At 44.7% G+C, this 25751-nt stretch overlaps 1 protein-coding gene across 2 annotated transcripts in view; it reads right to left on the bottom strand.

Annotated features, from left to right (window-relative positions):
- The window catches only part of IGSF5 (immunoglobulin superfamily member 5), a 27965-nt gene extending 3084 nt beyond the window's left edge, over positions 1–24881 (bottom strand). Inside the window, exons 1-8 of one of the 2 annotated variants that reach the window (XM_015643391.2) lie at positions 24600–24881; positions 22532–22655; positions 16876–17196; positions 15874–16182; positions 11134–11262; positions 10614–10638; positions 7145–7257; positions 5887–5963 (exon numbers count right to left, since the gene is read on the bottom strand). In XM_015643391.2, coding sequence (XP_015498877.1) covers positions 5887–5963; positions 7145–7257; positions 10614–10638; positions 11134–11262; positions 15874–16182; positions 16876–17196; positions 22532–22589 — 1032 coding nt within the window. In that variant the 5' untranslated portion in view covers positions 22590–22655; positions 24600–24881. The remainder of the gene's footprint in view (positions 1–5886; positions 5964–7144; positions 7258–10613; positions 10639–11133; positions 11263–15873; positions 16183–16875; positions 17197–22531; positions 22656–24599) is intronic. The other variant, XM_015643381.2, reaches the window with a different exon arrangement.
- Between the last annotated feature and the right edge of the window lie 870 nt (positions 24882–25751).

The following is a 25751-nucleotide window of genomic DNA, read 5'->3' as shown; positions in this document are numbered from 1 at the left end:
AGGGTGGGCAGGGGCTGGGATGGAATTGCCAGAGCAGCTGGGGCTGCCCCTGGATCCCTGGCAGTGCCCAAGGCCAGGCTGGACATTGGGAGCTCCTGGGACAGTGGGAGGTGTCCCTGCCATGGCTGGGGTGGCACTGGATGGGATTTAAGGTCCCTTCAAACCCAAACCATTCTGAGATTCTCTGCTTTAGGTCTGTGTATGACTCTGAACAGCAGAGAGCCAGAAGATGAGCAGCAGCTGGATCCTGTGACAGCACTGGGGAAAGGGTAACCCCACCAAGCCTCTTTTTCTTTAAAAATCCCATCTCCAGGAATGATCCATCCCTGTCTGGCATGGCATTTCTCCTCACCACCAAAGCAGGAACTGAGCAGTTTTCTCCCAGGGTGGGGATGACATCAATGAGGGTTCACCCTTGCCCTGCTGCATCTCTCAAAGTTATTTGCTTTAGAGTTACTTCTATTTCATGCTTACTGTGCTCTGGTATCAATTAATGAATAATTTAATGAATTTCAATCAACTCACACTGTGTGCTGGCCCGGTTTCTGGGAAGAGTTCTCTGAAGCAGCAGAGCCTTCCTGAGGTGCACTTCACTGCAATGAAGGCTGCTGGTCACTGACCTAAAACTCATCTTCTGAATGCAATGGAAGATCTCATACAACACACTACAAATAATAATGCAGAGGAGCAGGACCACAACAATTTAGGATCACTTCATATTTATACCCTGAGTTGCTGGAGCCTCTGCTTGGTTTAGATTTCAAACTTGTTTCCTCTTTAGATTAATCCAGTGCTCTACTAGTCCTGCCAGTCCTAGTCTGAGGAAAAATAGCTTCATAATTCATTACACCCTAGAGATTGAAGGGAAAAACCTCATCTCCAGTGGCTTGCTGCACAGCAAAACATCACAGGAGCGAGTTTCTGAGGTAGAACCCCCATCAGGAAGGAGGCACTGACATCAGCATTTCTTTTACATAGTTTTAAATCTCTTTGTACTGTCAGCTTGGCATCCAGTTAACCATGGATATCTGACAGTCACATGCTTCAAAGCCTGCCTGTTGATTTATCATCTGCCTTGGGTGCCTTTTCACAGGGATTACTATAAAAGGATTATAATACTGGCAAAAGCTTCACATAGTTTGTTGGTTTGGGAAAACAGATGCAGCACAGATCTTTTCATCTCTTCCAGCTCTTCAGTCAGACAAAAAGGGAGCTAGCAACACATGGATGAATCTGAAGGTAAACTGAGTGTGTATCAGCTGGTTTCAGGGTTGAATCCTTCCCTGGTGTTTTGAATACTCATGATCTTCTGTCAATGAGAGAAGGATTTCTGCTCTTGCAAGCATGTTTCAGTCAGTTCTGCACCCCATGTGATATCAGTGATGTGAATGATGAGCACACATCTGGCCCTGGGAAACAGGAATCTGATCTCCCACCGATGTGGGAGGTGGCAGCTCCTCAGACTGTGATAAACTGAAGGCTTGGTATTACCCAGCCAAAAAAAAATCAGATCTAACTGCATTAGAACAAACTGCTGACATTAATGGGGTAGGAGTGCTCCCAAATGTGTCTGCATGCACCACAAACTGTGCTAACAAAAACAGAACAAAAAATCAGGGGGACACAATTCTGGTTCTGAAGGTTAGTTTTCAATTCAATTTCAATTCAATTTCTGCCCTTAGTTTTCAATTTTGATTCTAAACTCACTTCATTTACAGGAAAACATCCACCCCATAAATTCTGGATACCCTCAAAATAACTCAGATACGCTCTTACTTCAAGTAACAAACCAGTTCATCCTGTCAACTGTTTGGACATTCAGCACATTTCCCTGCCCATCAATACAGCCTGGAAACTGCCCCTTGTTTCTTCATGGGTTAGTCTCACCCATATACCTTCACTCCTCCCTTTCTCCCACAGACATCTGGGGAAAAAACCTGTAAACTGCAACTGCCAATTCTCTATCTGTATCATCGATATTTATTGCTCTCTTAATCAAGATATGCTAACCAATGGATATCATAGCATGACATATCTGCAGCCCATTTCATCAGCAGGGGGAAAATTGTTTGCTTTCATTGATTTATTTTTCTATTTATTGACCTTTTAATTCCTTTTTGATAGCTTAATTTTTCTTTCCAACAACCTTCAGAGTCGGAGCAGTTCTATACGGGGCAATAAATGAAGCTGCAATTCATCATTCATTTCCTTGTCGGTATAAAACCACAACCACAACTAAATAATATTTCCAGTTTATAGAGTGTCATTTGGAGTAGTTAAGTAAAAAAAATAGATCCTTCCCCATTAAGGGAGCCATGACTCACTCTGGATTGGAAAGGAGGAATGAGGCTGTGGAAGCTTCCTGAAGCTGTGCTGAAGTCAGAACAGGGATGAATCCGGCCCATTGGAAATGAGCATTCACACCCTCAGATGGAATGGGCTCCTGGTTTATCACAGAGATGTTTATGGCATATTAAATGAGCTAATTATGAAGCTCATTTAGGAGGTTGTACAATCCTGCAAGTTGCTCAGTCCTTGGAGCTCCTTCTGTATGAACTTGGAAAACAGAGTTCCTTGGAGGTGGCGCTCAGGACTGGGCAGAGCTGGCCCTGTGGCCCTTGTTCAGGCACAACTGTCTGTGGGGCTGCCCCAAAATCTGCAAAATCCCAGGCAGGGGATCCCCCTCACTGCTCTTGGCTTTTGGAAAGAGCACTGTGGGTCAGGGAATGAGGAACTCTTCCCTGAGTAGGATGTTGGTCCCTAAAACCCATTTTAGCAGCTCAGCCCTGGTACTGGGAGCAAGGATCACACTCTCCCATCCCTGACAGGATGCAATTAAACACAAGCCTGCACCTCTGCTCTCAGTTTGACCTTTTCTCAGTTAATATCACCACAATGAAGACCTTCCAGCACCTCTGACTGATGCTTCTGGCCTTCTCTTCCAGTGGCTGGTAATTTTTCCCTCAGCTCAATAATTTGCTTCGTTACTCATCATTTTTTAAACGTCTCGCACAACTTTGATTTTCCTCCTTTGTTCTTTGCCAAACCTTTTGTTCAGGTTGTGAATTGATCAGTGCAATTTCTGGGCAGCATTTATCTTCTGTGGACATTTTGCATTAGTTTCTGATTCAAAGAGTTTGAATGGCCAAAAGCTGAGCTCGATGTTTTTCTGTTGGCACCCTTTACGACACACACCAGGGATTTCAGGTTTGTACCCAGACGGGTCTGTGTAACAAAACCTGAGGAAGTAAAACCTGTGAAGTCTCCTTCAATCTCCCAAATTGTTTAAAATTGTAACTTTTTTACATATGGAAGGGAAGGGATCAAATTTGAAGCCATTACCCTCAGAGACACGGGAATAGATACGGTTTTACATCTTCAATCTGCAATTTTTCCATCAGTAGATGGACTTCCTGCTCCTCAGGGAGGCCTTGGATTTTCCTTCCTTCTTCATGACCTCTAAATAAGCACTGCAAGGACTTTTGCTCATTTTCCCTGATTATCCAGGGAGAGAGAAGTAATTTGTTGGAGTCCACCCCTTCCTGACCTCCTTCACTATGGAATGAATTCTCAGGATAACTTTTCCTTCCTCCTGTTTGTTTGGGGTTTTTTATCCTCTATTTCTCACTAAAAGGTGCTGGAGAACAAAGAGGAAAAGTCTTTGGGAATGTTTCCAGTACTCAGGCAGGGAAAGCCAACTGAGAATCACAACTTTCTGCACTTAGAAGATGGCAGGAAGGCAGGTGGTTTCTGAACAAATTGATTCAGCACTAGCCAGCAAACAGCCAAGAGTTAACATCTGATTTCTCCTACTTGACAAGAAATATAATGAAAGAGCACTTCAATAGTTGTTAGGCAATATATTGGCATCAGTGGTGATTGAACTTTAGTGGAATATATCCAGGAACACCTTTTGAGAGAAAACCTGCATTATGCAGCTAACAGGGAAGGTTATGAATGTAAAAGGAAAATGCTTTTTGTCTGGGAAATTTTTTACTCTGTATTTACTGCAAGAAAATTAAATAATGGACTGCAAATCCACAATTTAGGGTAAACCTTCAGCAGCTTTTTATCAACTCCTGCATACACAAGATGGGGCCATCACAATATACTGAGAAGCCCTCTTCAAACTGAGAAATAGTTTGTTTTCATCAAGCCATTTTTAGATTGCTAAATATTCCTCTAACATATGGAAAATAGTTATAAATAATTTTCACCTCTTGGTTCTCTCTTAGTGTTTTTCAAGAACGTGTGTGCAGCTATTGATGCAGGTAACAGAGTTTTTATATTGTCCAGGGACAACTGGTTTAAAATCATAAATATTTCAATTTTATGCTGTGTTCCCATGATGGATTCAAAGTTCCCCTGACCACTTGAACTCCTAGGCCATGTAACCCAGGATTTCATGTGGAGGCTGCACCTTCCATGTCTCAGATTGAATGAGGACAGTGAACCCAGTCTCCTTATGGTCCCCACTCACAACATTATTGTTTCCACAGTGGATGGAGCTGCCTGAGAACACCCAAATTCGCTGCCTTTCAGATGTCACTAAATGCTCTAGTGCCACTGCAGTGCCCAACCAGTGCCCCTGAAGCATCAGTGAGCACCTGGGAAATGGCCCAAATGAATCCCAGAACCACCAAATCCCAGAGTCATCAAGGTTGGCAGAGACTTCCCAGATCATCCAGTCCCATCACCATCCCAACACCACCACCATCACCCCTAAACCATGTCCCCAGCTGCCACATCCAGATGTCTCCTGGAGTCAATATCCTTGCCCTGAAATGTGTCCAGAGTGCTCAGCACAACCTTTCCTGGTTGTCAGAGCAGACACCACGTGTGTGGAAGCACAGCCAGTGCTCCATAATCCTGTTCACAAGCCTTCCAAACTCTGTCTGAAAGTGTTGCTGGGGGTTATAGATCCACACTGATGCCTCCACTGTTCTGTGCAGACTTTTCAGCTTTGCTTTAAAAGTATTTTGTTTGACAAGTAATTCATGTCAACCATCATAACTGCCAGGCACAAATGCATCAGTGTCATTGCTGTTATTTTTTACTGGTATTATGTGATCATTGTTTTAATTGTTGATTGAGTGCTTCCTAAATTTCATTGTGTGCCAAAATAAGTTGACACACTCTGCTATGATTTATGTGCAGTGTCATCCCCAAGACAGATTTCTGCATTGTACATGTTGAAGCAGCTCCTCAGAAATAAATGAGTTATCACTGTGTGAGGAGTGAACTCAGTACCACATCACTGCCACTTTCTCAAGAGAATATTGGCAAAAACCATCCCGGAGGTGCTAAATGGATTTTACAGAAATATGGCATAAATTAAAATTCACATTTCTCTTGTGCTGAAAGCTGAGGGAGAGCAGCACCAGCCTTCAGAACGAGGCCACTGAGAATGGAACCAGTGGAGGAATAAACACTGAGCTCTTCTTTTTACATTTTATCCACATGGAAAAGGGGCAAAGCTCTGGGGGCATTGGATGTTGAGTGTTTGCTTTCCCTCCCAGCTCTTACTGCTGAGATACCAAAGGTTTCGACATCAATGTAAAGTTCCTGATTGAAGCAACTTCTAGAATATTGGAAAACACAGTCAAGAAATGATCCAGAGAAAATACACATTTATTTACTCTCTCTACACTGGATTTTGTTTGCAAAGGAACCTCAAACCTCACCTTCACAGTGCCTCTATCTTATATCCACATCTCCTTCAAATCTGAAGGAAACCAGTCATGAATGTTGAAGGGACATTCCACTTACCCAATTACAGCTGTAATCGACTTCTAATTGTCTACCTGCCCCCAAAATCTATGTTTGGCTCTAACACAATACAGAAAAAGGAAAAAAAGGTGGAGATATTCAGGATATCAGCATTACCTTTGGCACAGAAGTGATTTGCAAATTGTCATCAGGGCTAGCAAACTTTGAAAACATTGAGGGAAGAGAGGCAAGTCCTGCAAAAAGAATATAAAAGATTACTGCTACTCAGTGTCCACCACGGCATGAATCACAATGGCTGAAGAGGATTTAATATTGTGAGAAAAACCCAAAACCAAGGCTAATTTTTTGGGCTAACACAGCCAGATTTTTGTATTGAGGGAGTTTTCAGGGGTGGCTTCTGTGAGGTGGTACCAGGAGCTGCCCCCGATGTCAGACAGAGTCAGTTCCAGGTGGCTCCAGCAGGGTCCTGCCTGAGCTGTGACATTGGTGGCACCTCAGCCAAAATGAATTCAAAGAAAGGTTAAAAAAACCCAGCCCAGCAGGACCTGGGGAAGAGGAGTGAGAAAGTGTGAGGGAAAGAGTCCTGGAGATACCCAGGGCAGAGAAGAAGGGAGATGGCCAGCCAAGGTCAATCCAGAACACAAACAAATATGAAAAAAGCCAGTCTAGGACTCTGTGGAATCAATTTGTCCAGATTAATTTAATTTTCCTTTTACTTTTTATAACTGCTGCATTTTATAATACTACATACTCTCAAAATCTTTCCCCTGTACTTATTTCTTCACCAGTTATTTGTCAGACAGAAAAGGATGCCTGCCTGGATTATAGACTCTGCACAATAATTTTATGCCATTAAGCATTTGATTAAATGTTTTGAGAATAATGTGGTTATAAATGCAAGTGGAGGGTAACGATTTGGTGGAGATTTACATTTGCTTTTGAAGAGTCTTTGTGCTTAAAGACAAGAATTTATAATGCCTTAGTCATTTATCAGTAAAATAATTGTTCACTAACAGCCTTTATTCTTTTCTTCTTCTCTCTATTTTTTTTTTATAGTAGTGGATTTTCTTTTGTTTTCACAGACCAACTGCAAAATATTGCCTAAATTGCTGCTTGTATGAAAACCCAGTCTTCCCACATCTGGCCCCAGAAGACAAATGGAAGAACAAAGACATTCAAAAAAAAACCAAACCCAGGACTAAATCTAAATTAAATTTTAAAAAGCATGGATGTTTCCTCAATATTTTTGGAAGATCATCCCCTAAAAAATCAAAAATGTTCTAGAGAGGTCCATGAAAAGCACGAGCTCACTAAATACTGTGAAACCTCATAATTTTAATTGCTTGACCTGTTGTCCAAAAGGCCCATGCTGAGAAGCAATTTAACAACCTGTGATTCACCAGCTTGGACTCACCTGGGCTTTGTTCTGTGTTCCACAGCTCCTCTGGAATGTATCCCAGATTTTCACTGCCATTCCTCTGCCTGTTTACCAAATCACCATCTTTTTTCTTCTCAGCTGAAACTTTTCTAGAAAACAAAAAGGTGCCATTAGAAGTTCTTTGTGGTGGGAGAACTCTTGGGTAGCAGACTAGAGAGAAAAAAGTAAATGTCTCACATCCCAGAAAATAGGTGTAAAACATATTCCAAGCAATTAGCCAGTACAAATCTTGTTCCATGGAAGTATTGCCGAAGGAATTAATTCTGTTTGGAAAGTTTCCATCAGCTGCAATGTCAAAACCCATGAAATTAAGGCAACCTTCAAAAAGTGTGGACCCTGTGCCAGATCATAGGTTTTGTAGAAAATTAATTTTGATCTCTGATTCTGAATTGCAGGGTATTTAGGAGCCCAATAATGGAACACCAGCTCATCATTTTGGTGCCCAGCTGCAAAGCCAAAGAATGTCCTCTCACATCCCCACAGTCAGTGATTCATCTGTGCACTCTGAAGTTAATCTTTCACCCTGAAATTTAGTTTACAAGTGAGAGAAATTCCCTGTGTGTCTCTCTGTTAACCAGAGAGAAATTCCCTGGTTAAAGTCACACATCTCTGAATTTGCAGAACGGTGCCCTCACAGCTGCACAGGGAGAGAATGGTCATTTTTTACCCAAAATTCTGATGCTAGAAGAGATGCTACTATTGATCTGATGCTACCATGGAACCCTCTCCAGGACAGTCCCAGGCTCACCTCTGCCTAGGTTTGAGGTGTGGCCAACACAAATTGACTATGGAAAACCAGGAATTTTTAGTGGGAAGGGGTGGTAGTGACGTTTGTGGAAAATGCTGTGTGTCCTTGTACAAAAGCTGTAGTGAGGGTGGGGCTCTGCTCCCAGGAACAGGGACAGGAGGAGAGCTCAGGCCTCAGGCTGGGCCAGGGGAGGCTCAGGGTGGGCAGCAGCAGGAATTTGCCCATGGAAAGGGAGCTCAGGCCTTGGCAGGGGCTGCCCAGGGAGCTTTGCAGTGCCCATCCCTGGAGGTGTCACCTGGACGTGGCACTCAGGGCTCTGGGCTGGGGACAAGGTGGGGATCAGGCACAGCTGGGACTCCATGGGCTGGGAGGGCTTTTCCAGCCTCAGGGATTCCATGATTCTGTAATTCTACTTCTTTTATATTTAGTAGGAATCACTTTGCAGGCCCACAGAGCTTCAGAGGGGTGTTACTAATGCACACACAAATCTGGTGAGTCAGCTGTCAGCTACGGGGCTTTTTTAGGAGATAAACAGGTTGGACACCACCAAGAGCCTTGCCACGGTTGCTAGAAGACAAAAGCAATTGTTTAGGGCTGCCACCCCCACGTTACGTGACATTTTGCTGTCTCTTTTATCTGAGCCTAAGATCCCAACAAACTCAGTGGAGCTGCCAAATAAAAAGCAGCTATGTAAAAAAAAAAATAAAATAAAGGTGTGGGAGGAATAGGAAGATAGCAAGTTAAAAATAAAGGTGGGAAATAAACCAGTGTATGTTTGGTCTCACTACTCCTTTGCTACCACAGAAATGCAGCTTCCAAAATCTGGACAAGCATCATTGTTTTTACTGCAGGGAAGTAAAAACTTGGGGGGCCAAGGGAAAAAATACTGAACAAAAAAATCTACAAAATCTGATTGTTAATAATCCTTATGGTTTCAGGGTCATTGTTTTTCAAACCTTGAAGAACTGTCAACACTGAATCTCCAAGTCCAAACTGAGCCTCAGAGCCCGAACTGATCCCAGTTTTCTTAACTTTAAAGTATAAGCAAAGCTTGTGAACACAGTGAGACAACTCATCTTTAAAGTTAAAGTTAATAGTAACTTCGTAGTACTGAGAGCTAAAAACATACTTCTGCCATGAAGGTAGAATTGTTTCTGCCCAGCACAGATGCAAAAACACAGAGGGAAAGGGAAGTTCTGCCCTATTCTGGACCTGTTCAGGTTGTCTGAAAGCAGCACTGTAGATCCACAACAGCAAGGGAGGGGCTGGGAAGAACATGGACCTGACTATTCCAGACCCCACTGCTGGGCAGACCCTTCCCTGCACGTTCAACTGGTTTTGCCTTAGTAAGGTTGATCCTTATGGCAGTTTTTGGGATTCTGAACCAAGTCAGAACCCAAACAATCCCTGCTGATTTAGTCCTGCCTGATTTATATAGCTGCACTTGGCAAAATGATGAATTTAGCCCCACAAAGTAAGAAATCACATGGAAGTTTACATGTATGGTGTGGCATAATAAGCATCATTTCCTAAGGAGAAAACAGAGGGTATCTAATTTCCTTATTTTGTTTCCTATCAATAAAGTGGCTCTACAACTGGAAATCTGTCAACAGACCTCCACAAACTTTCCCCACAAGGGGCTGCTAATGAAACTGGGAATTACTGACGTGCCAGGCAACGGGGTGGAACATTCTGCAAACTCATTAAGGGATGGGGACGTCAAAGCCCCACAGGCGTAGGCAGAGAATGAATTTACAATGCTGCCTAAATATAAATAATATTATGAATAACCCCACTGCCATGGCTGTCACAGCCACACGGGTGCTGATAAAAAGAGCAGTGAGCCACCACATATTGATTTCTAAAGTTTTCCAGCTCAGTGCAATAATGGACCAACAGCTTTGTACTGAAACACATCTGACCATCACTGAATGAGGTGCTGATACCCATCCACGGGGCAGCTTTATTAATTTTTTATAGCATTATAGAATAGCTTGGGTTGGAAGAAACCTTAAAGATCATCTCGTTCCAAGCCCCTGCCGTGGGCACGGACACTTTCCACTACCCCAGGCTGCTTCAGTGAACACTCCCGAGGAGAGTCACAACCTGTACCACTGCCTCGCCACCCTCAGAGACAAGAACTTCTTCTTAATATCTAATCTAAACCTGCCCTCTGCACCCCTTTTTTACCGGTTTAACCAGCCTTAAAGAGCCGGGCAGCCGCTGGAATTCGCCTGCCCCGCTGCGGGGCTCGCTGCCGGTCTGGCAGTGACATCCTGTGGCGGCGGAGGCAATCGCCCCGCGGGCTGTGCTCGCCATCCTCCCTGCCCTGCCTTCCCCGGGCCACCGGGGCCACAGCCGCCTCTGAGCCACCGCTCTGTCCTTCAGCTTTAGCACAGCGTCTGCTCGCGGTGTCACCCTGCTCCAGCCAGCCAGCCAGGCGGCGCTTTGGGGTTTTGGTGGGGTTTACACCGTGGTGAGATCCGAGTTCCCAATCTGCTTTCATCCCCAGGGTCAGTGCCCTTCCCTGGATGCTGTCCCCCGTCCCTCTGCTGTCCCCACAAGCTCACGCAGCCCCGCAGCAGCGGCAGTTCTGGGATGAGGGATGCCAGGACAAGGACACTTCTCCTCTTGCCACCCTGCAGCAGCCTCAGAGTCCAGCAAACACAAAAAGTTTTCCCACATCATCTGACTTACCTTATTTCATTTTGGTAAGTGGATCCTGAGAATGAAGAAAAAGAAAGAAAAACGTGTTTTAAATGCAGGAAATTAAAGTTTAAAACTTCTGTAAGTTCTCTGAGAGCATGCCCCATGCATCCAGCTACCACAGAGCATCTCTCTCTTCAAGATCGGGCAGCCCTGAAGAGCAGCTTACATGGAAACTGGAATTAGGCACACAGCACTGAAAATATTCTTCAATAAAGAACCTTTAATTGTCTTTTAAAAAAACTGTCTTTAAAAATGAATGTACTCCCAAAAAACATGGCCCCTAGGAGTTAATGTGAAGGGATGACACTGATTGGAATAAATTTATGAGAAGACAAAAACATGATGGTGAAATTAAGGAGGATCTTAACCAGGTCACACTTAAGAGCAGGATCTGCCTGCTCAGTCTTCTGCTTACAGGTCTTTGTGCAGCATCAGAGCTGACACAAGGATATTTTGTCAAATCAAAACCACTTTTTAATGTATAGAGCAGCTGTGAAGATCCACTCACCTCTCCTCTTTAGGCAGCAGCGCACAGCAACCACAATAACAACGACCAGGAGAACAATACCAAGAAATGAAAGCACAACTGCAAGTACAATAACCCACGTGCTCCTGCTGTCTTCACTGTAATCATTTTCTGTTAAATTAAATGGAGAAACATTGGGCTATCAGAGGTTCAAAACATCCTTTTCATCATATTTAGCTTTTCTGTGAGATGCTATTAAGTGCTTGGTGAATATTTAACAAGGGGTCTGTGTTTGCCAAATGATGGACTGTATTTACGGATGGCACCCAAAAATCTAAAATATTCCCAAATTCAGATCCTTTACTGCAGTTGTAACTTCTCCCACTGCTGCTTCTTTTCTGGAAAGTACAGGATTGCAACCTTCAAACTTAACTTTGTTTTCGAATTATGCTGGGCATCCCAGAGCTCTTTGCAGACATTTGGGGAGAGGTGTTAAGATTCAGTTTAGCTGTCCATACTACAGCTATTGAGTGTCCTGCTTGGCTGCTCTTGTCAGTGGAGAGAAAATAAGTATTTTGGGTGACAATTAATTTGATCAAATGTGTACGTGTCCCTTTTAATAAGCTGAACTGCTTTGAAAAGAAATGTCCATTTCTCCCCACAAACCACAGCAGGAGTCATAGGTGATTAGTACAGTTGGTGATCTCTAGCCTGGAAAAGTGATTTTCTAATCAATTCTGTCTTGGGATTTCTCTCAATGATTTCAACAACTGTTTGATTTTGGGATGTGCTTGGTGGGACACCTGTTCCCCACTCAAAGAGCACCAAAGAGCAAAATCAGTGAAGAACACACAGCTCCTGACCCATCTTCTCTACAGCATTCTCTCTTCTAATTACTCCTTCATCTTTGCTGTAATCTACAGGGTTAAATGAGGGGATTTAAGGATAATTCTATGTCTTGCTGAAATCGGTTGCTATGACCAAACAGGGCTCCCACATGCACAGAATTTTAAAAATATCTTGCATTTAGAATTACAGAATAATGGAATGATTTGTGTTGGAAGGGACCTCAAAGATCACTCAGCTCCACCCCCTGCCATGAGCAGGGACACCCTCCTGTTACAGATACATATTATATTGTTGGCTTTTCACAAATATTGGAATGAATGTTATAAAGTTAGAAAATTTAGTTGTATTAGTGTGGTTCCTTCTATTTCTGTTATTGATGAAGCTTAGAAATGGTAGTATAATATACATATGTGTTGAGCTATGGCATGGTACTGGAGCAGAAACTACTTTTGTTTGTATAACCCAGGGACTAGAGGAGATGGCTGGAGACCCCCCATTCTTAGTTTATCTTGTCCAGATGAGGACAGCAGTAACCAGAGCTCTGGGGGAGGAATTTATTGCATTTCTGTTATCAGGGAATGTGAAACTCGGTGGAGCCAAGAAGATTGATTTATTGAGAAGGGGGCAAAAACTAAACAAAGAAACATCCAAAACTTAAGGAGAATGTTTGAATCATGTATGAGAATTTATGGATATGTAGTAGGGTTCTGTTTTTAAGGGACAATCCTTTGTTAGTAAGGTGTGCTCTCTTGGTTGAATACAGAGACACCTGGGTGTATCTGTATACTTCATTTTTATCTCCTAATTGTCTTTCTATCAAACCTTTAAATTCTATTAAAAAAAAATATGTGTGAACCTTGTTTTTCACATTCCACCATCCCGGGTCGATCCAAGCCCTGGCCTAGGACACTTCCAGAGATGGGGAACATTTCTCAGGCAGCTGGATGTACAAGGGAGATGCCAGTCCTGCTTGTCACATCATCCTGCCCCTTGGTTTGACCAAATACTCCAGAAGCACCTCCTGTTTGGCTTCCCTTTGGAAAGCAGCCCCAAAACACTTTTGACAGTTGTTTAGAAACAATCTTCCAATCCAAATTACAGGTGTGAGACATATCCAGGTTTGGCACAGTTCTGTCCCATGGGTTTATGATTCTTTTCCTCATTTGAGGTTCCAATTAACAATTCCATGGCCACACTTGGCTGCCAGCCTCTGGGAAAGGTACCACAGGAATGAGGGTGGCTGGGAGCTGCTCAAGGTCAGGGCAATTCCCCTGGTGTGGGAACCAGGTTTACCTGTGGCAGGTAAACCCTTTCCATCTACAGATTTTCCTGAGTTTGTGTTTGGGGTTTGGAGGTTTCAGACTGAAAAGATACAGTACCAGAGCCTCCTACAAAGCTTGAACCTCTGCCAGGAATCTGCATTCTCCAAAGCTCAGATCATTATCATTAAGCAATTTGTTCCAGTCTTCTCTAATCCTAATGCTCAACCAGCATGTCTGGAATTTCTTCTAATAAGAAAAAAAAACAAGCACTCAGTAACCTGAAAATTAGCAGCAAATCCTGTAGGCTGCCATCAATTAATGATAAACTTATTCTTAATATTTTTATCTAAAAGTACTGCAACAGATAACTACATTTTAGTACATTTTGTTCCATAGAGATGCCACAGGGATTTCAAGATGACTAAAATATGCATGACATCTATTTAGCTAGAGGGGAAAGCTTAACCCCAGTCAGAAGGGAAGAGCTAAACACAACACCTGCACTGGCCCATTCCTGCAGGCTGGCTGCCACACCAAGGTATTTGTCAGGGTCAGGTTATGTGCCAAGAGATTCTGGAGCTGAAGCCAGAAGGACAGGGTACAACACAAACACTCCCAGTGCTTCAGCATTTTTGTGTCTCTGCAGTTTTGGAGGATGCAGAAAGAAAGCGGAGCTGGGTATGAATGAGGAGCTCCTTTTGAGTCCATTAAGAAATCCAAGCCAAGTTCCATGAAGTGTTTAATGTGGGCAGAGCTACTTCCTCATTCCACAGGGCCCATCCTCTGTGGCCATCCCGACCTCTGGCTCCTCCCAAAGTTGTCCAAATATTGACTTTGACAAAGTGTCTGCAGAAAATGGGATTTTCCCAGGCAGGTGCTGGTGGCCAGTGAGCAATGAGAGCCTGGAAAAACCTGCACATGGTTTCTGGGGCACTTTGGAGCTTTCTGGCTGAGTTCAAAAGCACAGGACATCCAGGCTCATGTGAGACTCTCTGTCCTCAACTTCTGCAGGTCAAAAGCCACAGAAATTCAAGATCAAAGCCAAAGACAGCTTGGACCCAGCTAAGGAACTCCACCATGGATCCCATTCCAAGTAACAGCTCTGTGAATGCATCACCTGGGATAACTCTGTAGGAGTTCCCAAATTTCAGTCAAACACCACTGTAAGAAGAGTGAATGACATAAAAATGCATCACTTTGTATGGAAACACTGACCCAGAGGAGCAGGAAGGTGGGACATTCCCTCACCAGGAGCTGGTGGCTGGAGAGGCCTCAGATTTTTGGTTATTCTTATATTGCTTGAGAGGAACAAGGGGGAATTTGATTCCCCAAGCTTTAAAGTGAAGGGGAAAATTGATATTTTAGTAGTTTTGTAAAGGATTTCTTACATGTTTGAAGCTGGTTGTGTTCTTCCCCAACAGCCAGCTAAGGATAAGCCCATACATGAAAACTGGGACAAGCTCTTAGATTTGAGTGTGATGTATACATACCTTCCTGTGTCATAAACGCCATGCTTTTATTTCATTCTGATCATTTAAGGACTTCAGATTCTCCTATTCTGTCAAATTTTGAGTGCCTGCTGCTGCTGCACAATGGGATTTCCAAAGAGAAATGAATGATGGCCCTATACAATTACTAATTATACACTAATAGTGTTTCATGACATCTGTTTTTCTCCTCTTCTGATTTGCAGTGAGTAGCTATGGAAACATCACAAATGAGTGGGCAGGGGAATTTATTAATTTCCTCAGGATAGACCTATTTTGCTTAGTCAGTAATTAAGATCAATGTGACTACAAAAGGCCATATTAGGGATGGGAAAATGACCTTTTCCAACTGCATTACCAAGGAAGCACTTCTGAAAAAGGCCTGCTAATAATGATTCATACTGAAAACAAAGGGCACAGCTACTCAATCTTCTCAGTTGTTTATGTGTCAAAATGTCTGTACCAAACCCTCATCGATATCCTGCAAGGATGTTTTGTATGTGCCTTCTTCACCCATTGCAGAAAGAGCATCAGTTCATCAAGAGAAGCTGTCAGCATGATTACAACCTTAGCAAAAATATGTAGAGTTATCAAAGGCCTTGCTAACTACTCTGGAGAGATTTGCACAACATCCAGGCTTGGATTAAAGCAACTTTGAATTGCCTTAAGTAAAATCCAGTAAAAAGCAACCTAATGCACTGCCCAAAAATTTCCATATATGTTAGTACAGAATATATTCTGGGTTGTGTGCAGAAACTGGTAGGGGCATTGGATATTATGGAGAACAATTTCACATGAGGGTTTGGCTTTGTAAGAAATTAAGTTAATATGGCAGGCATGCTCTGGTCGAGGATATTTAAGATCCAAATTCCTTGGGTGTTTTCTTGGTCAAGGAGCAAAGGCTGGTTTTCCTAGCAGCGAATTCACAGGAGTCAGAGGCAGATATTTGTCAGAGGCTTTGTCTTGCTCAGTCCTACCCTGGGCTTCATGGTTCATTAGACTGGTGAAAGCACATTTAACCCTACCTGTACATCATGCTGTGACTCCTGGCTTTGATTTCCACACCCCAGAGGATTTCATTTGCAAATAAAAAGACTTTTTAAAGCAAAACGAACCAGAACAAAACACAGAGCTCTGAGTACAGGCGGTACAGTACGGGAAAAGCACAGCAAACATTCACTTACCCGTAGCAGAGTTGTCAAAAATAAGAGTTACAGTTGCATTCTGAGGGCTGGGGAGTGCTTCTATGTCAGCTAAACAAGTCAAAAGCTCTGTGTCCGTCGGAGTCAGAGTTAGGGTGCTCAGGGCATTGTGGAGGCCGTGAGATCCTGGGCTTTGCTGGGTGACATAGCTCGACTTATCAATCAAAGAGTCATTTGTCATCCAGGTAATGTCTGGAGCCGGGGCCCATCCTAAGGCTTCGCAAACAATCTCAACTGTTTGGTTCTCTCTCACTGTTAAGGTGCTATTTTTGATGAGTAAAGATCCATTAACTGTGGGAGTGAAAAGATGTTTTTGTTCCTTCAGAATGTTTTTCTGCATTGCTTTCCTGCTGGTAGTTTTAAACCTTATCTCGCTACCCAGAAATAGCTATGCCTTGAGATATGAAGTGGAAAACAATTATTAATACAGATATACCATATGCATGATGGAAACATATGGTATTTCAACTACACGGGCCCATTACCCAGAATGTCTAAAGCACAAGTCTCAACTTTCAGTACCTTTCCAATAAAAAGCAGGAAATTTCACTTTTTAGCCATCTTGACACATATCCAGCTGGAGGACAATGTAACAAAACAACAGTGTTTGCCTGTAAGTTTTAAATATGCTCAGGTCATAGAAGAAAAGGTTTGCAGAGAGGTGATGAGATGTCATCAGTGCACAGAGCCCCTCCTTGACAAATGGATAGTGCCTGGTGGTGAGAGCCTGCTCTCCTGGTTGCAGGCTGATAAGGAATAGGAGATGGAACAGGAAAAACAGGGGCAGTTTTAACCTTTGTTACTGGCACTCTGCATGTGACTCTAAAACCCACTGGGACAGTAAAATTAGGATGAGGAGGGGAGAAGGCAAAGGATGGTAAATGAGAGCACACACTCCTTCCCAGGGATAACTTGAGCAATTCCTCAGAGGATTCCCTGAAGTGCAGCACAATAAAACAGCTTTTTGCTGGTGGCTATACACACCTTGCACGGAGAGAAAGGCAAAATTGTTCTCGCTGGGTTGCTGGATGCTGCACTCAATCCTGCCAGAGTCACTCAGCTGGGTGTTGAGGATGATCAGCTCCGAGGTAAACTCATCCCCAATGGTGTAGTTGTGGGAGGTGAAGCGCTCTGTGGTTTCCACAGAGCCCTGGGAGCTGATGACAGTGAGGACAGGACTGCCCTGGAAGAGCCAGATGAGCACTTTCCATCCTGCAGACACCGTGCAGTTGAAGCGGGCCTCTGAGCCAGCCAGGACTGTGGCATTCTCAGGGCCTTTTGTGATGGAGTAACAAAAGCCCAGACCTGTGAGGGAACCAAAATCAGTACCTAAATACATCTACAACACCAAAAGAGGTAGTTGGATAGTGTAAAACATCTTAACCAGTTCATAGAGGGAGGTGTGCAATCTAATCTCTCAGATCCTGCATAGATTTAAGTGGTTTACTTTTAAAATGCCTTTTAAAATTATTTCATCTTTCCTTCTCACACCCCAAAATCACCTGTTTCTCTTTACTAGATCACTGAACAAAAATCACAGAAAAAAAATCCACTTTTAAATAGGAAAACACCTGAGTTGCCTAGACTTCAGATAATTAAAGGAGTTTGTAACCAGTCTCTTTTCCACATCTGGGATTGCCACCAATTTTTTGCAGCCCTATCATTTATCCTTCAGCACTCCTTCCCCTATTCCTCAATCATCCATCACATACATTGTGATGTATTTCTTCTAAAGCCTTCCTCAGGCTTTCTGTTAAGCAGAGCTGCTGTAACTCATTCGTTTTTAACTCCTTGAAAGGTAGTGTGAGTTTTGGCAAATATTTTTTGGAGCTGAAAGCTCCTAACAAAGTCATTTTGTTTTCCTTTCTTCCTCATAGACCCAGGGCCTCCCATTCCCAACTCCAGCAAGGGCACATGGCCTCACCCAGGAATATTTTGAGTCTGAGCATGGATATTTCACTCCCTGCAGACCCAACAATCCTGCCAGGGGGATCTGCCTCACCAGGGGGACACTCCTGCTGAGGGAGCACCAGGACTGCCAGTGGAGCCCCAATGGTTCCAGCTCTGCATGAAGACAGCAATTAGACACTGTGGTCCATGGCAGACTAATTAAAACCCGCAAATTTGGCCTGAGAATAAGTGTTCAATTATGTTCCAGGAGAAAAAAAGATGAATGATGAAATGGTCATCACTGCCTTGCTAATAGTATTCAGGACAATGGAGTAATTTTTAAGGGTTTTGTTCACATCAGGTTTTTTAGGTAGTTTATTCATTAATGGATTAGCTATAAATTATTGGAAAAAACAAACCCACATTTTTCTTCCAGTCAGCAGTTGATGTGAGAGAAGGACACGCTGTATTTTTCACACAACAGGAGTGTTTTGTGGTTGTATAAATGCAACCAGAGCCCAACCTCAGTGATGACATTGCAACCAGTGCCTCAGTGACCTGCACCCAGGATGCAGAGTCTGGAATCTCACTGCTCCATTGTCCAGACCCTTCTGCAGCTCCCAGCCCACACTGAACCACTGTATATCCAACCAGGTTGGTGCCAGGAATTGTTCTTTAATATAAATAGCTCCTCTCTTTCCTCCCACCTGCTGCAAGCATTTACAGACTTCTTTGTTTTGCAGGATTGTGCAGACCTCGCTCTCCCTGGTTCTGTGTATGGCTGACTCTCAGTCCTCTCATGTTTACAAAAACCTTCACAAAAATTTTCCACCTCCCTGGGTTATGTTACCTCTGCCATGCACCTCAGTCTGCAAAGTATGTCTGTGGGTGAGCAACAAAACGTTAAATGAAAAGCAAACTTTACCTACTCTGATAATTAATAAAGCCAGATAAGATAAAGTAAATCATATTTCTGTTCAAATTAAAATTTACCTGCTCTGCCCCTCTTAATGCAAACTGTTCTCTGTGCACTTGGAATTTATTTCCATGCCTGTGCAAACACTTTACTTTTTCAAGGAGATGTGGTATGCCAGGACTCTGAATAAATGATTGCAACTTTCAAGACAATGCTTGCTGTTAATTAATCTTCGAAATGTATCCCTGAACAGGAATAATCAGTGATCATTTGCTCTAAAAATAATTGGCTATGTTGTTTTTGCTTTCTTCAGACATTCAGGGCAGTATAGGCAGGTAGGTATGAGTTAGTCATTTATCTATGACAATTATTTTTTATCAGTCCATAGGTAAGGTAGGATCTACATCTTCTTTTACCAACCAAGTGTGCCGGAGCAATAAATGGTCTTTCCCTGATTGCTGCCCATAGGGAACAGATCCCTGAGCCCTGCATGGGGATCCTTTGGGAGGCAGAAGGATTGAGGAGTGGGACATAACCTCTCCTCCATTTAGATCCCAGCCCCAGCACAACCAATAGAAGAGTTTCATCAGCTTTCTCTTCCTGTTACCTGAAAGGTTTTGGTGATTTTTACCTTTGCCTCTTTATCTTCTTGCTTTTATTGTTTGTTCTGCACATGGAGTCCTGAACCAACAGCATGTTCCATTGTCCAGCCCGTGCACAAACACTGATAAAGTCACCTGTGTGAGGTCACAGAGGACATTCATGGCACAAATGAGATCTAATCCCAGCTACCAATGCCTTAAACCAGTGCTGGGAGTCCTTTTACTGGACCTTGCCTAATGCACCCAGGAGAAAAACGTTAGTGCTGTTTTCATTTGCATCCTGCTTTGAAAATACCTTGCAGATGGTTGCTTTTAAACAAATTAAGGCCTCAGGCTAGATTTTCATTGCATTTTACAGGAATTACGTGTTCAGCTCTTAGCAGCTGTTTTAACATCTGCTTCCCCACACACCAGCAGGGAGACATCCCACCCAGGCAAACACCATCCCTGCAGCAGGGAAGTGTTGGGCTGGCTCCATGATCACCCCTTGGCTTTTGAAACACAGAGCTGAGTGAGAACACCTTCTCTGAGGGACATCACTAAATGTTTACAGAGCAGTCACCAGGGGTGAAAGTTTGCTTAAGTTAAGTGCTTCTGGTGTCCCAGCTGCTCGCAGAGCACAAACCAATTCCAATATGAGCTGGTGTTCTCCCTCCTCTGCCACACAAATCCACTGCCACACCACTGCAAGTTGTGAAGAAATGAAGATGCAGCTTGTGCAGGATGATGCCTGCACTGAGGGAACCTCATTTGCCAAAGAACCGCCCGCACCCTTCATCAACAATGTTTTTTCTTCCACACTTGAATAAACTCCAAAGGACCACTCTTCCACACCAGAGTTTTCAACAACAAGATCTTTGAGATGTGGCTACCTTCTCTTCCTTGCCTCCTGTCCTCTGCTGGCTCTGTCTTTTCTCTTTTGTAATTGACCTATTTGGATGAAGTGCAGGGAAGGACAGGATGGGCTTATCCTTTTGCCATAATGATTCGTCTTTTTTTTTCAGCCTCATTATCGTATTTCAAAATAATCTCCCCCTCTATGCCCATGTTGCCCTTCCACAAACACTGCTTTTCATCCTTCAGTTTTTGCATCTAATATCTGCCTTCCTCCCTTCCCTCTCTGCTCTTTCTTCTTGAATTTCTACATCTTTTTCCTTCCAGTCTCTTTGAAATTCCTTTTTCTCTTCGCTCTTTCTTCAGTCTCCTGCTCACCCCACCCTGCCTTCTACCTCCCCCTCCTCACCACTGCCCCACTGCTCCAGTCACAGCTCTGCTATGAATTGTTAAATACATAACAATAAATAGATAGATAAATAAATAAACAGCTCAAGTTTGTTTCAAAACCCAACAGCCTTGCAGCTGAGCTTTTGAAAACCAAAGTAGGTTAGAGCTTGTCAAAGCCTGAAGCGAGGGACTGGCTTGTTCGCTTATGTTAACAAGAATTTTTAAATGCTTACAGGATGTTTCTATCAAGTAATACCAGACTCCTGATGCTCAGCAACACTTATTTCCTCCCACCTGCACACAAGCCTCTCCACAGCCCCCAGGCGTGTCTTCCTCTCTCCTCTCACTCACTGTTTGACAGCAGTACCCAAAAAGAAGAGATGCAGGGGCTCCCTGAGCCAAAAAAATTGCTTCTGCACTGATGGATCTACCCTTTATGATATTTGTTTCTAGGTTTTTTCAGCTTATTCATAATTTGCTATCCCCCACACCCAGTGACCATGAGCTTTACTATTTAATTACATGCTCTGGGAAAAGAACAGGCTTTGGTTAGCCTTAAATCTTCTGATACTTTTAGTCATTGCCATGAATTCTTTTTGTTATGAGAAACTGCAAATAATCATTTCACCATTCACTTCCATATAATTAATGATTTTAACACGTTTTTACTATTTATTCTTTTTCACAAGCAGGAGAATATCCCAGCCTAATGAAGCCCTCTCATCCTTCCCTCCAAGCCAAGCTGAAATTTGGACACCCCATCCGTGGAAGTGTTCAGAGCTGGATGGAACATTGAGGAACCTGACCTAGTGAAAGGTGTCCCTGCCCACGGCAGGGAAGTTGGAACTGGAAGATTTTTAAGGTCCTTTCCAACCCAAACCCTCCTATGATTCTTTGATTTTCTACCTTTGAACAGCTCTGTCACACTTTGTAGCTTTCTCAAACCAAACCTGTTCTGTTTGTAATGGAAGGGTTAACAAAACAGCCAATATCCGAGATGAAACCTTTCTGTGGATTTACATCATGCCAGGTTTCATTTTATCCAGCTTGCTGAAGACATTAAATGGTGAAATTTTCTTTCTATTTCAGCAATTTACTCTCTTTCCAAGACATCTATTCTTTTCCCCACTAGACATTGCATTTAAGGGATGTTTTGCACTGAATGCTTTCTCTGCCTTTATTACTTACTCATCTGGCAGCATGACATTTTCTGGCAAATCTTCCTAGTCTCTTTCTGGATTTGGCTGCCCTAAGTAATTCTGCACTGCTTGCAAAGTCTGCCACCTCACAGTTCCCTCCTCTTCACCAGGTTGTTTAAGGGCTTCTTGAATACCACACATCCCTGTGCAGCTCCACTGCTCAGGAAACTCAGTGTTCATTCCTGCATTGTGCTTCCTTTCACTATTAATCCACGACAATACCTTTCCCCTCATCCCACTGCAGCTTGTTCCTGTCAGAGCCCATTAAAACTCCAGCTAGACTATAATTTAAGAAAATAATCAGCCTTGTCTCCATTACCCAGCTAGTCACTTAATATTCACTTTTCCTCTAAAGCTTTGCCACCAAGATGCTTTTAATCTGAATTGACTTTGAGACTCAGGCATGTGAATTGGTGGTAAACCAGCTACAAGACAATTTGCATTTACTTCTGGAAGTAAAAACCAGCTGCTGATATTGAGTTTTCTCCAGATGCACCCTCAAAAGCAGTCCTAAACAGGAGGAAGAGAGAAACAAGGAAAGGGAGAAACTGGAAGGGAAAGAGGATGGCCTCCCCACCTCCTCCCCACCCCACACACTGCTCAGTCCTTCACACTACAGCACTCTTTTAATCACCAGATCATTCAGGCTTCAAATGCAAACATCCCCCTTCCAAACAGTTCAAATAATCCCACTCTGTGACTGGCTGCTCAGTCTGAACTCATCAGCAAAGGCCATTTCCAGCACATTAAGTTGAGCTCCCTTTTTCTGTCCATGGTGGCTCATCTCACTGGTTATGAACGTGTCCTACCTGGCAGTGCAGCAGTCAGGATGAGGGGGAGTAAAATGGATTTCTGGAAGCTCTCCATTGGAGCATTCTCTCCTGGTTCCTGAGGCAGGAAGCCACCACTGGTCACTGCATGCTTGAGAAGAAGCTGAAGGACAGAATTTATCATGAATTCATATATAAATCATTTTTTATTTATTATCAGTGGGAATGAGGCGCTGCTTTGGGTCCTGTGACAAGGGTGACTTTGTGTGACCTGTATGACTAACAAGGGGAAAAGAATAAGTGAGGGAGGGTTTGGAGGCAGAGCAGAATCTTTCCTCAAATAACTGTTTCAAAAGACACAGAGGAACACTTTTCAGCAGAGAAACCTCCTCCTGCAGATCTCACACTCCTCAGTCCCTCCTGGCTGTCACAACACTCCTGCTTCAGCACTGACAGGGCCAGGGCAGCTCCAGCTGCATCATTGAAGTTACACCTGAGCAACTGGGGAAAAAAATAATTCTCTGAGCTGCAGCACTTGTGAGGATGAGAAACATCAAATCTCCTCCCAGCTCTGCAGACTGAGCCCTCAGAAAGGCTGATAGTGCAAAAAGGTCCCCAGAATTATTCCTCAGAACATGAGAGTGTCTCCTATACCCCACAACGAACCAGCAGCAGCTTTCCACTGCAATCAGAAATAATACACAGAACCCGGGTGTGAGACACCACCTTGCTTCTGTATTTTCTGCTTTTTCAGTGTTTGTGATTCACTTGTAAGATATTATCCTCCTCCCCCTCAAAATATGTGGGAGAGGCTTTGACTGTGCTTGGTTTACAAATTCCTCACATGGGCCACTGAAGCTTGCCTTTGTGAAAGGGACCTGGGCCAGAGGATGTATTTTTGTGGCCGGACCAAATTTCTTGTCAGGAGAGTGTTTCTGACTCCAGGGGTGTTCTTTGTGGCAGCACTTTGCAGTGCATAAAAATGGGGTGTCACCACAGAGACACCCTGGGTTTCCTGCTCAGCTGCAGCACAGGAGGTACCAGAGCTTTGTTCCCTGACTGGAATCTGGCAGGCTCAGCTGGCGTTTTCATCCACATTTTCCCATTTTCCAAGCTTTCAGCTTACCTTGGGAACCCACAGGACAGCCCTGTCAACTTATGAACATTTTAAAACCAAACCTGTGGGCTGATTTCTTCACCTGCTAGTGAAACTAGTGAACCTGCTAGCCCAAACCACAAAAGCTGGTTTGGGTTTTCCTAGTGCATTTTGAAAGGTTTTGGGTTTTTTACCTCCACATTTTATGTGTGGAAGAGTCCCCAGCAGGCAGGTGGGGAGGGAGGGTCACTGTGCACAGCCTGGAGGGATTTCTCCTTGCTCTGTCACAGCTCTCACACACAAGCCAGTCAGGGCTACAGGAGCTGGTATCATCTGCCACACCAAGCGAAACAGCCCGAGTAAAGCACCAGGAAACAAATCCAAAACACAGGGCTGGGTCCTTTTCCAGGAAGCTGTGACACAAGCAGGATTTCCAGCCAGAACAGCAGCCTTCACACCCCCGCTGACAAATCCAGCTGAACCAAAGCAGTCTGAGTTGGGCAAAGTTTTACACAGTGAAGAATAAAGTGGTGAGAATCTTATGCCAAATCCAGGAAAAAAATCAGTAAACAGCTCAGGCTGAAGTAGAGCAAGACAGGAAAGGGAGGGATCTATAATATTTTGTTTTACTTTGTTTGAAAATGGACTTTCAAAAGGGCTGGGAAAGATTAGCCGATCCCCAGATGAAACAGGATATTTTGGCTGACGATGAATTAAATGCCTGGGTTTGTTTTGGGCTGCTTTTCCCCTGCTCTGCCGGTGCATGGGGTGACTCGGTGCTGCTCTGAGCCTGCTCCCTCCCTCATCCACGACACAGGCAGGGGATAACAACAATAATAATATCGCCCATGGGGAATGGCAGCTGGACCCGGAGAGGGGCTTTGGGCACCCCACGAGGGACACCGACCTCCAATTCCAGGAAGCAGAATAGGAGATAGAGCCCCAAAACACTCCTGCCACCCCAGGGCAGGCTCCCTGCGGAAGCAGGAGCAGGGAAAAGCGCTAAATTACCTTTCAGCCCCTGGCTCCGTGTGCTGGGAAGCAAATCAAGGCCGCGGGGGGTTTACCTGGGTCACATCCCCGGTGCTGTCTGCCACCGCTTTCCCTCTGAGGACAGGTCCGGCTCACGCTGCCCTCACAGGAGGCTGGAGGCGATCCAAGCGAGGATCCCGGGCCAGCCCTCACCGGCAGTGCCAAGGAAGCGCCCCTCAGGTGCCGGGGACACTGTCGCTGAGGGCAGGGACGCTGTTCCGAGCCGCTCCTCGGCCGCAGGCCGTGCCTGGCACTGCCCCGTGACACGCAGGGATGGCCTGTGCTTCCCTCCGCCCTGTCAATGTTTAACCGGGCCGGAGGAAGTGAGGCACGGCCGGGAACACCCCGGCCAAACTTCACCTCACAGCCCAGCAGCCGCGGCCCCGAGCACCCCGGGCAAACCTCACCTCACAGCCCGGCAGCCGCGGTACCGAGCTCGTCCTGGGCACGGCCGGGAACACCCCCGGGCAAACCTCACCTCACAGCCCGGCAGCCGCGGCCCCGAGCTCGGCCCCGAGCTCGTCCTGGGCACGGCCGGGAACAGCTCGGGCAAACCTCACCTCACAGCCCGGCAGCCGCGGCCCCGAGCACCCCGGGCAAACTTCACCTCACAGCCCGGCAGCCGCGTCCCCGAGCTCATCCTGGGCACGGCCGGGAACACCCCGGGCAAACCTCACCTCACAGCCCGGCAGCCGCGGTACCGAGCTCGTCCTGGGCACGGCGGCAGGAGAGGGCTCCGGGCGGCAAGGTGGGCAGCCATGGTCCCTGGAACGGGTGTCCCTGTGACAGTGACACAGGTGTGATGGTACCTGGAATGGGTGTTCCTGTGACAGTGACACAGGTGAGAGTGATGGTGCCTGGAATGGGTCCGTCCTGTGACAGTGACACAGGTGTGATGGTACCTGGAATGGGTGTTCCTGAAACGGGTATCCTGTGACAGTGACACAGGTGATGGTGCCTGGAACACGTGTCCTTATGACTCTGACACAGGTGAGTGCCATGGTGTCTGGAACAGGTGTCCTTGTGACAGTGACACAGGTGAGAGTGATAGAGCCAATTTCCCCTGTTATAATGGCACAGATGTGTTGCAGTGGTGCCCATTTCCCCTGTTACATAACATTTCCCGTGTTA

This window comes from Parus major, chromosome 1, assembly GCF_001522545.3.
Source record: "Parus major isolate Abel chromosome 1, Parus_major1.1, whole genome shotgun sequence".
Taxonomy (NCBI): domain Eukaryota; kingdom Metazoa; phylum Chordata; class Aves; order Passeriformes; family Paridae; genus Parus; species Parus major.
Note: the sequence above shows the minus strand (reverse complement) of the source record. Positions and strands in the feature narration are given on the sequence as shown.